Genomic DNA, 14,243 nt, shown 5'->3' with positions numbered 1-14,243 from the left:
TATTGTTTTTAATATAAAAGTACACAGACTAAGCAGAGAGTACTATGTGGTTTAATTGTGCTGCTTGAAAGATATCCAGCGATCTTAACGGCTAGGTTGATAAATTGGATTTGAAGTAGGCATTACATACAAATGATGATAGTCTCTGTGTTAGCATGTAAGAATACATTCTTTAGAATATAGCTACCCCTGTAATAAATATCAATAAAACATAGTATACATGATTGAGTAATAACATATTTTAGAACTTCAAAGAATAAATATTTACAGAAATCAATACATTCATAACATTAATTGTTGAAATTTAAAAACGTAAGTTCTTGGTTTGTGTGAAACATCTGCATTTATAGTTGATATAGGTAACCAATTGTCAGATAGAATATATGTTCAACAAAACAGAAGAAAAGATTCTAGATTGCTGGTTTGTAAGAAAGAAAGAAAAGTACGTTTCTTATTTTAAGTCCTATGATGTGTTGTTAGAAGACTAAATCCATTTCCTCTATCAATAAATGTGAACAGAAGGAGAGACCATTTTGGAAAGATTGTTTTTGAAACAATGGAACATTTTGCCAATAATGATTCAAGTTGACTATGTTGGAAAAAAAACAAAGTCTAGTCTTACTGAGTTTAGTTTAACAACACATGCAGATCATTCATTGCACACAGAAGAAAGAAAATTGAAATAATGGAAAATAAACGCAGAAGAAATATAAGAGCACACAGTCTTCCACCAGGGTTCTAGAGTTCTCTCCAAGAGCCACACACAGCCTCAGAACCCGCCCCCAAAAGCCAACCACACAAGAGTGGTTCAGGAAAAGCACTCAGTGGCTCACAGCACAAGAGTGTAATGTAATACAAAAATATCATTTGTGCCTTAACGTTTAAGACACGCATCTTTACAACAGTCTCACAGGTACCTGGTAAAGCAACTTTTGTTTACTGTCTAAGAAATCTGAAAGGGTTCTGGTAATGCTTTTAAAATTGCCATTAAGGAAGCTTAAGTATCAAGCAGGCATATAGCCAACCATTTTTGATTAAGAAGACAGAGTAAATAGAGGCAGCAAGATGTATAGATAATCTCGAAACCTCAGATAGTATAATCTGTTTTTGTAGCAATAAAACTTAGATAGATAGAAGGAAAAGCCTTCTTGTATCAATGTGATGACTAAGCAACTACTGTTTGATAATCTGGTCAAGGAGGAAGGGAGAACAACAGAAAACCTCAAGGTGAGAATATTGGCTTATTCTGGCCAGATGGGTTCACAGGTAAATTCAGTTCTCTGAAAAATGACAATTTATGTCAAAACAGAAAAAAAACCTATCCCATTTACAAAAATAACTCTTCCAACTAATTTTTTAATAGAATGAAATCAATAAACACATTTACCACCACATATATGAGATTAGTACTGTTTTAGTGGGAATTCAGAGGAAAAGAAATGAGTGATTAAATGATGCTAAAGAAGTATTTTATGATTGGAGTAGAGGAAAAAACAGCAGGCTCAGCTGAGACTAACAGTAATTTGTACCTGACTGTACCAAAGAGAACCGATGAAACAGTATTTTCACTATTGCTCAGTTGAGCTATATTTAAAAAGCTCTTCTTCAGAATGATGGCTTGTATTTTTTATTTTTTTATTTTTTATTTTTTGAGATGGAGTCTTGCTCTGTCGTCCAGGCTGGAGTGCAGTGGTGTGATCTCAGCTCACTGAAACCTCTGCCTCCCAGGTTCAATTGATTCTCCTGCCTCAGCTTCCCAAGTAGCTGGGACTATAGACATGTGGTACCACGCCCAACTAATTTTTGCATTTAAAAAATAGAGACAGGGTTTCACAACATATTGGCCAGGCTGGTCTCGAACTCCTGACCTCAGGTGATCCACTCTCCTTGGCCTTCCAAAGTGCTGGGATTATAGGTGTGAGCCACTGTGCCTGGCCATTGTGTTTCTGAATAAAATTTTTGGATCTGTCACAAACAATGTGATATTTTTCCTTAGCCCAAGACATCGTAGGCAAATTTTGTTTAAACATACCCTAACCTCAGTGTAGAAAGACAAAATCCCTTTTTAACAAGAACATTCCAAAGCCGGGAATATAGTTAACTAAGGGTTCTATAAATGTGTTTGACATCTTAATCAATTTTGCAGAAAGAAAAGCCTCTCCGTGTATGGCCCAGTCTACAGTCAAGGTGAGAGTGTCAGGCACCCAGAGGCGGATGTTGGCTGCTGTGTTGAACTCATCTACACTTGGGTTACTCTCAGTTTGTAACACAAAGAAAAACCCCGTGAGGAAGGACTTAGGAGATTCTAAGCTCTGAGCTAAAAGATGAAAACGTTAGCTCCTGCTTGAGCCAAAGCTTGTCTACTCTGCCTATCTGAACCACCATCAATAACTCAGTGGTCCCAAAGGCAGTAAATGACTTTGCAGTTGTATGGTGTCAATTAGTTCCTTTGAAATGGGGTCAAACATTAATTAACAATACTCTGGACCCAGATTTACTCTTCTCTAAGGAAGAATTCTCATTATAAATGCATTTTACTTTGTGCATATTTTGCTTGGGTAAAGACAACTTTGTTACTTTCTAAGACAGTACTGTTGCTATTGTTATTACAATAGCCTTTCTGCATTCATTATGCAGGATTATAAATTCTGTGTATGGAGCACAACAAGGTGAAAGTTTACATAATATTAAATGGGACTTTAACTTACTTTCCTCAGATTATTGCAATGTTTTTAATTTTTAATTTTTCTTTTTATATTTCTCCTCTCTTCCCATTTTTTTTTTTTTTTTTTTTTGAGACGGAGTCTCGCTGTGTCGCCCAGGCTGGAGTGCAGTGGCTGGATCTCAGCTCACTGCAAGCTCCGCCTCCCAGGTTCACGCCATTCTCCTGCCTCAACCTCCCGAGTAGCTGGCACTACAGGCGCCGCCACCTCGCCTGGCTAGTTTTTCGTATTTTTTTTTTCAGTAGAGACAGGGTTTCACTGTGTTAGACAGGATGGTCTCGATCTCCTGACCTCGGGATCCGCCCGTCTTGGCCTCCCAAAGTGCTGGGATTACAGGCTTGAGCCACCGCGCCCAGCCCTCTTCCCATTTTTTGTTGGTGTTTTATCTCTTCCCACAAACTACTTGAAGTCAGGGCCATTTTATTACTCTATCCAAGAATTATTTCTTGAGCACATTCTGTCATAGCTTTACACAGGGTGGTATGACAGCTAGTTGGAAGATAAGAGACCTAAGTGTATCAAATATAAGACATTAAGTAAGGAATCTAGCTTAAGTAATAGTACAGGACTTATTTCAAGGTTGTTTTTGCCAAATGTTCAATGACCACAGAGAAGCAAGAAATTTCCGTGTGTGATTCTCTAAGTCATCAACCAACTTCAGTGGTTTTGTACATATTTAAACCTATGGGTGAGTTTTCTTTGACAACCTCAGTCTGCTGTATGCAGACAGTAAATGTTGTAGGTATATGCGAACATCATAAATGTGGAAAATTTGGTTGGTAGTTTTTTTGAATTGTGACAACTGAGTAGGAAGCTCGTTTTTGGACTGGTGAGCAGAGCTCAAAAGTGACACTTTAATTTTGTCTTTGTTTTCTGCTATGCTAACATTGAAAAACAGTACAATATCATTGTACCCTCACTGAGAATTGTCATAGAGTTTACACTTGTTCAAGCACCTCCATGTCATTTACAAACTTCTCTTTTAGTTGTTAACAGCTCCGTTTCGGAGGATGAAACTAAGATGGGTGATTGCACCCCCAGGAAGCTCTGGAATTTGTGTCAAAGATGGTCTCTGTCCTTTGGATTTGGGGGCAGATGACCCTTTGAGATAATTAGTAAATGGATAGCTCCTGAGACAATGAAAGCTTTAAAAATATCACCAAAGCAGCTATAAGCTAGCTTAAAATGGCTATGATTTATTTTGTGTAACTTTTTTCAAGTAAAATTGTCACAACAGAAGGATGGTGAGCTCTGTATGGAATCTAGAAGATGGACTAAAGGTCTAGAATTGGTCAGCTTGTCTCTTCCAGTGTCTAGGCAAAGACTATTCTGAATCTAGTGACTAGAACCTCTCTTTGGTCAAAAACATTTCTTAAGTGGGGAAGAACTATTTTTTTTCCTGGAAATATCACCAAGGAATATCCAATGCCCTTGGCTCTAACTCTATGCTACCAAATAAGACAAGGGACTTTAATGCCATCCCTTGGGTAGGTTACCTACCCAGAACATGTGCCTGATGTTGTATATCCTATTGTACCTATCTCCCATCATAGACGAATGCATTTATGTTTTGATTTGTGTATCTTTACATATAAATATAATGCAAAAATGGATAGTCCAGAGCCTTAACACACCAAGTGAACTTTCAAAACTGGCTTTGGTATTGCATAGATATATTATGATTAATGTAATTATTATAATAGTACAAAGCTAAAAGAACAATCCCTGGGCCCACACTGGCTTCCACTTAGGGACTAACTCTGGGTAGGTGGATGCCTTCATTTCTTTACGGAAACAAAGTGACAATGATAGGAAAAAAAATGTATCTCTTCTTGCTTTCCAGGCACCTGGGATTCTCATTGCTGGTTCTGCCTCTGACACTCTTCACATCATTAATGCTGGGTTCCACCTGGCTCTGTTTTTCAGGGCTTTGCTCTCAAATCTAGTTACTTCCTGGTACTCATTAACACGGATCAAGACATTTTTCTTTCACCTCCTATTCCCTCTAGGTTTAGTTCTCTGCTGCAATCTGATGAAGCATTCCATCTAAGTCATGGGAAACTGATCGTAAATTATTTGGGGAATTTTTGGGAGGGCTGTCTTCTTCCTAAAAGATGGGGGTGGGGCTCTTTTTGAGTCACTTGAGTAGACTGCAGCACTCAATGGGCTGGAGATCTTGAGCTGTCACAGCAAGATGGTTTCATCTTACCAAAAAAATGATTATATGTATATATATATATCTCACTCCAAAAGAAGCACCCTAGTGAAGGGGAGTGTATCCTAGACTGCTGCCTGGACTTATAACATTCAGAAAAAAATTCATTTCCTTCATTCTCTAGATTACCATATTTGAATACTATGATAATACTTCTGTCTGGGAAAATGACAGCAGGGTCTAATCCAAGATCAATTTCCCTCCTCCCCCACTCCAAATGTTCTATGCCCTACAGATTTTTAAAAAGCAGGGAGTGAGTTAGGGAAAGACACTTTGATACTAAGGGGGGAAAATCAATAAAATAGCAACCTTTGCAGGCAGTCTTGTGAAAGGTCACTTTTAATCATCTTGTATTTGTTGATCGATTTTACTCACATGAGACACATTTAAAACATCTGGTAGGTATCAGATTTATAAACAAACATGTAGCAAAAGAGAAATCACAAACCTGCTTGATGCTTCCCCTTGTTCTTTCCTTCAGGTGCGTGCAGGCAGAAGAGAAATGATGATAAACCAGTGAATATATTTATAGCACTTGATAATGGCCAAATTGGAGATTGGGGAATCAAGTACCTTAAGTAACTCTTTTCATGCAAGATCCACAAAAGCAATGTTCTTTATAATAAATGTACTCAACTTGCTAACATATGTTCTTTATGATACAGACCTGAGCTAGCACAACATTTACTTGGCGAAGTCAAGACTGCCCACATAGAACCAAAAACAATAGACTTTTCATTAGCTAAAGCTATCCATGGCTAAGAAAAAGTGGTTCTGATCTAACCAGCATTAGCAAGGGCTCTTAGAATGTTGCTAGTTACAACATAACTGTTCTCTGTGCTTCTGGCAGACTTAGGTTTCTAAATCTGCATTCATTAACGAATTGTATCTCAGTCACTTGCTGAGGCAGATTTTTTTTTGTATTGTATAAAATCTAAATTTCCTTGGATTAAATAAGGTATATAGAATATTTATCAAAACTCTTTTAGCCTATACTGTTGGGTGGCATTTGTAATAACTCATTTTAGCAAATTTAGGTCTAAGCACCATGGTGTAGGGTCTGTACTCTTTGCAAATGAGCTGTGTGCCTTTGGGCAGGCACCTCATTTGCTTGCTGGTTTTGGTTTTCTTATGAGTAAATCAAAGGCATTGGGTTAGCTAACCTACAAATCCCCACTTCTTAAGGTACTATAAGGTGTTCTTGGAGCTTGATAATTCCCCATAGCCTCATAAAATATCTGACTCATTCCCTAAATAGCATATTTACCTGTGTTTTGCCCTTTGCATAGGCTTCACTCTCTTTGAGGAGAAAATCAAGAAAAGTACTTGCTTCTATACACTCTTCTGTTATTAAAACAAAACTTTGAAATAGAACTGCTAAGACCTCTAGAGTATATGTAAGAGACAAACCAGACCTGAAAAGAGAGAGTAAGGAACTGCTGGTTGTATCCCTGGCAGGTTTGAGTGTCCCTCCTCCTATTCATCTCTGCCCTGCACAGCTATTTCTAAGACCTCTCTCTCATCCTGTTTAGTGGAATCAAAGCATCCCACCACATCTCTAAAATTATGGGGAACAAGAGCATGGGGCTGGTGTTTTTTAATGATAACAATAACATTGTTGAGGGTGATGATATTGTTGATAAATTGATCTTCTCCCTGGCCACCTGTTTGAAATTATAGCCTCTGGTGCTCCCTAAATTCCTTCTTTTACTTTTCTCCTTAGCACTTAATGCCATCTAACATATCCTTTATTTATTTATTTATTTATATTGTCTATCCCAGCATCCCTTGAATACATACTTCCCAAGGCCAGAGATACTTTTTTTTTTTTTACTCCAACTGCTGTATTCTCAGTGCCTAGAACTGTGCCTTGCACATCATAGGTGCTCAATGAGTAATTGTTGAAAGCATACATGACTGAATAAATGATCTTTCCCATCAGAAGTTCTTAGGCTGAATGCTAAAGGAAAATACACAATGTAAATAAAATAGCAATCGTAGTCTGTTTCTTACTACAACACTCTCCATTCGGTAAGCCACTTAAATGTAAAAAGATCCCTCTAAGTCACTGAAATTTATTGTCACTTGATTAAAGCAAGTTTGCTTTGTAAAGCAAAAGTTTGAACTTGGCTTCAGGGACTCTGTTAATACATTAAAATTGTAGGCAAAGTATTGATTTTCTTGTGCATTGAATATCTTTCTTGGGAAAGACCCCATAATTTCCATCATATTCTCACTGGTTTAACAAAACAACAAAAACGATTAAGAACCTCTGCAATTTGAAGCAATGAAGCATTACTGGAGGGAGAGATGTTAGGACATCCAGTTTCCCATGAACTTTATCAGTGACTGCTGTGTCATTCTGGACAAATAACTGTTCTTCATTCAATGGAGCTGAGCCCCATGGTTCATGAGGTTGCAGGAAAAGGAAAGTGAGGGGAAGATTGACAGGCACAGTGGGATATAATGAACACAGGTGTTTGCATAAATCCTCCTCCACCTCCACCCCCACCTTAAGACAGGGAAAATATCAGAAGAATAGAAAGAACTTATGTGAATAAAATAATAGTTGATTTACTGGGGGAATTTGACTCATTATTAAACAGTTTTTTCCAGGCTTCAGAATGGCTTTTAATCCAAAAACTGCAGTAAGTGGGAAGCCAAATAATCACATATGATAATAGACCACTCTCCTCTGTCACTTGAGAATTCTCTATCGGTTTTGCTACTCAGATTCCCTTTTTACATTTACCTAGCAAACTTCATGAAGACAAGAAATACAATTTCCATATAATTCTTGTTTTTGGTTCATACTCCCAAGGAATAAATGGCACAGGAGTTATGTTCTATTTTTGTTTTTTTAATATCAAAATGTTGAAAGGGTCTTAAACTCAATAAAAAGTTCAATGAAACTTCAAGATCTAAATGAAAAGAGGATTTTAATCCACACATGCATTCAACAGCATCCATGCTTCTATCCATGCTAAGGTTCCATCCTCTCTAAAATCCCTGGATTACTATGACTATCTCTGTCCCAGGTGCTGACAAGAATTTTAGACACCACCCACCAGGAGGCATGTCCCATTAGAGCTTACAAATCATCTTGCCCAACTCTTGTCCTTCTCTTTGTGGGTGGGAAAACTGAGGCCAAGGGCAGAACAGGGAAGTAATGTAGTTAATGATGGATCTGGTGCCTCCCAATGGTACACATTCTGCTGCATCGCAAACCTCCACGAAGACGGCACTGCCAGGGAATGTCATGGAGGTTTCCTCAGCTGATATCCCCCCAGATCAGTAAGAACAGGTGGTTTTTTTTCTGAGTCACAGTAGTTAGGTGTCCTGAATCCCATGAAGCCACTAGGATTAAGGTTTTGTTGGGCTATGAAGAAAAACAGCCAGTGCTCTCAAATGCTAAGTCGGATGAGGAATTTAATAACTTTTGAACAACCTGAGGAACAGACTATGCTAATCAAGCTGAGTGACTCACAGAAAGCCTTTCTCATGACTTACGACTTTGGTATTTCAATGAGGGCTTCTTTAATTAGGTGGTGAATACGATTTAACATTTTCTGTGATAGTTGAACTGGAGTCCAGGGTTCCAAGACTCCAAGACTAAGGCCTTTTTTCTTTTCTTTTCTTTTTTCTTTAAATTACAGGTCTCTGTGGTAATCATTAGGACTGTTCATAATGTCCTTGGTTCTTGCCTCCTTCTTAGGCACATGGTAAAATTGTACTTCCCCATTTTCTTTGAGTTTAGGCATGGCTGGGTGATTTACTTTGGCCAATGAAATGTGAAGAAAAGTAATCTTACTTTAAAATTGTGAATGCTAATTCCAAATTTTAATCTGCTGGATCCCATTGCCTCATTTTAAACTATAATCCTATCAGGACTCCTATTTTTCTCTTCTTTCGTCACTGACATGAGTTTGATCTGCAAGTGAAAGCTTGAGGATCATCCAGAGGGGATCCAGATAAGAAATGGCTTTGAGAGATTTAAACATACAAAGATGATTACTCTCTAAGCACTCATCTCTTGGGGTCAGACAATGGGTGCAAAATAAATAATCCTTGTTTTTCAAGAACTGTGGTGCTTACCTTTAGGATGCTGGTGGGTTTTATGAAATGAGACATTAGAAAATAAGCATGAAATAGTAGAAATAAATCTCTATAAAAGTTTACATTCTTTTAGTCTTTAACCCCAATCTGTGGATTGTGAGGAATGATACTGATTCCATTTAGTTTTGTGCCAGAATTGCTACTAAATAGGTTTGAATCTCTCTAGGAGCAACAGAGAATAAGACAAGCCAAACATTAACACTTTTTTTGTGCGTGTGGGTATGGTTTGTTTAACACACTTGAAAAGACTCAACTACAGCGGCAGCTGTCACACTGATACCTACTTGGTAGGGCTGCAGGTGTGCAAGGCCTTCAAGTGTGGCTTCCAGGTTGCAATGGAAACAGATTTCTCATCAGCTGCGTAACTACGCCAAACACACTGCATGTGGCATAGATGGGGACATGAAAAAGAAAAAAGAGAGCAGGAGATAGAATAAAATAAAAAGAGAAATGATTAAGTTACTACACGTTAAGATCTTTTGCCTCTCATACTTAGCCCTGATAAATACCCAAAGGAAGAAGAAGGCTACTTTGGCATTTTCAGCTGACTGTTAAACATATTGCACTACATCAGAACTGCTTTTATTTTATTTTATATTTTATTTTATTATTTATTTATTTTGAGACAGACTCTCACTCTGTTGCCCAGGCTGGAGTGCAGTGGTGCAATCTCAGTTCACTGCAATCTCTGGTTCAAGCGATTCTTGTGCCTCAGCCTCTAGAGTAGCTGGGACTACAGGTGCCCACCACCATGCCTGGCTAATTTCTTTTTTTTTTCTTTTTTGTATTTTTAGTAGAGATGGAGTTTCACCATGCTGGCCAGGCTGGTCTCAAATTCCTGACCTCAAGTGATCCGCCCGCCTTGGCCTCCCAAAGTGCTGGGATTACAGGTATGAACCACTGCGCCTGGACAGAACTGCTTTTCAAAACAACAAACCAAGAAGCAAAAGGCCCCAAAAGTGTAATATAATGTAATTTTTGAATTGGTAAGGGAAAGATACTATATTATCTAAAACAAAAAGTGATGATTGACTGGCTAAATGCTAAAATCCAAGACAGTAGTTAGGTAAGTAACTTGAGCATGAGCATACATTCCAGAGATTGATCTTTAATCAATATTTGATGAGGGAGAAACAAAGGACTAATGAAAATCCACTATGCAACTAGTAAGCTAACTAGTTAACTAATGAATGCCAGGGTATGCTAATGATTTAGTTAATGAAATCCTTGAACTATGCAATACTTCTAATGCTAAAAATGAAGATAGTGATAACAAGAAGCAGAACTAAAATGAGAACTAAAATGTACTCTAGGTGTATAGCTGGAAAACACCTAAGGATTTATGCCATGACCTAAGAACATGTTTATAGCTCTTTGACGTAAAACATAAACTCTCTCCGTTTCATGTAATTATACCTGGCACACATAAGACAAAGTATTTTTATGGGATCCTCACAATCAAAGTGTGAATTAAGATTCCTGTTTTGTAGGTGAGAAAAAAAGGGCTCAGATAAATGAGGAGGTTTATACAAGGTTGGTGGAGTCGAGACAGTATCTCAGATTGCCTGGCTCTTGGTCATAGAATCCCTCCACGGAGACTTGCTGGCTGCTTGAAGACTGTTTTTGGAAAAGCTTCCATCTGAACTGCTCATTTGAGAGACTGCCTGACCTTACTTTCCCATATAGATTTTGGTAAATTTCTTTCTTTGTAATGAGCCTGCAAACATCTCTGATGGCCAGGTATTTACTCCCGTCTCCTCAGAGAAAACTTTTTTATTACAGTAGATTAATCAAAACATTCTATTTTATGTGACAAACCTATTTATTTATTATTTATTTATTTGAGATAGGGTCTCCCTGTGTCCCCCAGGCTGGAGTGCAGTGGCATAATCTTGGCTCTCTACCATCTCTGCCTTCTGGATTCAAGCGATGCTCGTGCCTTAGCCTCCTGAGTAGCTGGGACTACAGGCACGCACCACCACACCCAGCTAATTTTTGTATTTTTAGTAGAGACAGGGTTTCACCATGTTGGCCAGGCTGATCTTGAACTCCTGACCTCAAGTGATCTGCCGTCTCGGCCTCCCAAAGTACTGGGATTACAGGCGTGAACCACCATGCCTGGTGGACCAATTCATTTAAATGGGCCATATCCCTACTATATAACCATCAGTCATGATTGTGAAATCTACAATGAATAAAATGTGATCTAACAATATTCCTCTTCCTGAGAATATCATTGAATAAATGTATGCTGAATAAAAGTTAAAAATGGACACAACTACTTGGGAAAACTGGAAGTTTCTATGAAAGCTGAACATTTATGTATACTATTATACAACTACACACTCCTAGGTATATTTTCAACATATATGCTTATATATGTTCATTAAAAGATATGCTCTATATGTTGGTTTCTAATAAACTAAAGCTGGAAATGCCCAAATACCCAGCAACAGTAGAATAAACAGAATATTTGTGATATATTTACATAGTACAATATTACATGCCAATAGTACATATAACTACACTCAACAATATGGATGAACTTCATGTGAATAATGTTGAGTGAGAAAAAGAAGACACCAAGGAGTACATTTCCATAACGTACAAAAACCAGGTAAAACTATTCTATGCTGTTAGAAGGTACCACAGTGTTTATCCTCATGGGATAGTGATTGCGAAGGGGTACACAGGAAGTCATGCTCTGTTTATTTGAGTGCTGGTTATGCAGGTGTGCTCAGTTCTCCTAGGATATGTGCTCTTTTCTGCATGCACATTGTACTTCAATGAAATTTCAGAAAGTGATATAAAAAAATAGAAAAATGCAGTAGTAGAACTTGAGGGACTTTTTCATATTTTAAAGGAAGGTTTAAATGAGATTTTTTACATGGCTCATGCTGATTTAATCTACAGATCTGTGGAAATTTGTGCTAAGTGTCCTGACATCGTATATAAAGCAACTATTGTTGTATCATCTTGAAATGTTAATTTTAGCAAATATTATACACACACAATTTATAGAGTGATCCAGAATAATTAAGGAAAACACATGGATTTATCATTGCAGCTTCTTCTGTAGTAGTGATGCCCAGAGATCCTCTAATGCTGTGATGATACAGAAGGCTGCTTTAATTAAACAATTTCCATAGAAGACATCACATATATATATGAGTTCTGATACATTGAAAGCAAGACTCCGGTAGAACTAGAAGCATACAGCAGGTCTGTACATTATTGGATACCAGTGAAAAAATCCAAAACAACAGAACAACAAAAGAATGGGACCGAGGCATTGCCTGTGAATGTTATAAAGAACTGGGGGCAAAAGAGGCCGCTCTGAGAAAATTAAAGATTTTTTTTTTACAATGAAACCTGATGTCTTGCTATTTTTCTATCAAATTGATCCCAACAGCTAAGCTCTTGTTCCTTTCATTACTCATTTCCCAAAAATGCCTTTTAAATGAGAGGTACGGAAGGTGCAGGTGGCGTCTGTCACATGTCTGATATTAGTTAACAGTCAAAATGAAGGTGGAAAGTGGAACTCTATGCCCCTTACACTATAATAACATTGTTTTGTCCTTGGCTCTCTCTCAGCAAATTGCTTCTAGTAGCTGAACTTTGAACCCACATCCCTGTGATCCAGTGGCTCATGTTCCTATATTTAAAGCCAAAATCACACAGTAGTTGGCAAGAGAAAAATAACATTTAGAGGGATTTCCTATGGTTAATTTACATGGTGTATACAAATCAAAGGACAAATCAACAAGAAGCAAAATGAGAGCCAAATTTACCATTTACCAGGTGATGCTGGTGCTCTAGGCAGCCAAACAGATTTGAACTTTGCTCATTAAGTACAAGGCCAGCATAATTCAGTTTTTTGGGAGTATTTTATTTGTCTTGCAAGTATTATCGTTATGACATGTTTGATCCTTACTGGAAATGGTCTAGAACGTTTCAGCTGACCATCCAAAGGAATAATGAACACACAGCTTATTTATTCAAGGTACAGAGTTTAAAATGTAAAAGTTCTGAAAGTTTCAGGCTATTAACCAGCAATCCTTTTCCACATCTCTCTTGACACTACTTTCTGTTCCTCAGAGGCAACTCCTTCAGTTATTATAGTTGTTGCTTCTATTTTTAAGAATCCTTATTTATTATTATTGTTATTTTTGAGACAGAGTCATACTCTGTCACCCAGGCTGGAGTGCAGTGGTACAATCATAGCTCACAGCAGCCTCAAACTCCCAGGCTCAACCAATCCTCTGGCTTTGGCCTCCTGAGTACCTAGGACTACAGGTGTGTGCCATTGCACTTGACTTATTTTAGTTTTTTGCAGAGGTGTGGTCTCGCTATGTTGCACAGGTTGGTCTTCAACTCCTGGCCTCAAGTAATCCTCCCACCGTAGCCTCTCAAAGTGCAGGGATTACAGGCATGAGCCACTTGCACCCAGCCAAGAATGCTTATTTTCAAGGATTATGCTTATAGTTATATTTTTGATTTTTCAATTTTAGACATTATCAATTAAATTCCTATCCTGAAAGATAATGATATTGCCCACTTACATGCCCTCTTCCCCTCCTTTCATCCTACCAACATTTTAATATCACAATTCTTAGCTAAGTTACTATTTAATATTATTATGACAATGTAACTGTTGTTCCCAGTTCAGTAGTGTGATGTGCTATGGCTACTCTTTCTTTCCTGTAGAAGTTTTTGTTTTTTTTGGGAGTTATAATTGCCCTATTTTAATTTCTTGATTTGCGTAGATGTACCTATTATGAATACAGTCCAGAGCTTTCCTACAGAACTATAAAATTCCTCTGGTCAAATGCGTCATGAAATCTGAGAATTCCATTCTTTCGCTTCCTTGAAGATCTTTCTCCTGGAGCTCTCAGCCTCCTTCTCATTCTGTTCTCAAGGCCTGCATGGCTGTTGTCTTGGGACTTCCCTTCCCTATCATCATAGAAATCCCCTTTGCTCTTTCCTGTGTGGAATCTCTTGTTTCTTGATTCCATGTCTCTTTCTCTCTTGGCTTATCCCCTTGTTTTGGAAGAGAAATTCTATTTACAAAGTTTCTTGAGTAAAGGTAAATGGTACATTAATTTTTGAGATCTCGCATGCCTACAAGTGCCTTGGTGCTGCTCTTACACTTGATGGTGGTTTGGCTAGACATAGAGTTCTAGGTTGAA

General features: G+C 37.9%; 1 protein-coding gene across 6 annotated transcripts in view; it reads right to left on the bottom strand.

Moving 5' to 3' along the window:
- Positions 1-14,243, bottom strand: part of KCNQ5 (potassium voltage-gated channel subfamily Q member 5) — a 564,981-nt gene that overhangs the window by 72,755 nt on the left and 477,983 nt on the right. For 5 of the 6 annotated variants that reach the window (XM_017958018.3, XM_017958020.3, XM_021936800.2 and 2 more), the window contains one exon: positions 9,339-9,433. In XM_017958018.3, coding sequence (XP_017813507.2) covers positions 9,339-9,433 — 95 coding nt within the window. Of the gene's footprint in view, positions 1-5,386; positions 5,414-9,338; positions 9,434-14,243 lie in introns of all 6 variants that reach the window. The other variant, XM_017958019.3, reaches the window with a different exon arrangement.

Source organism: Papio anubis, chromosome 6 (assembly GCF_008728515.1).
Source record: "Papio anubis isolate 15944 chromosome 6, Panubis1.0, whole genome shotgun sequence".
Lineage (NCBI taxonomy): Eukaryota > Metazoa > Chordata > Mammalia > Primates > Cercopithecidae > Papio > Papio anubis.
The sequence above is the reverse complement of the archived record's forward strand: the minus strand, read 5'-3'. Positions and strand labels throughout refer to the sequence as shown.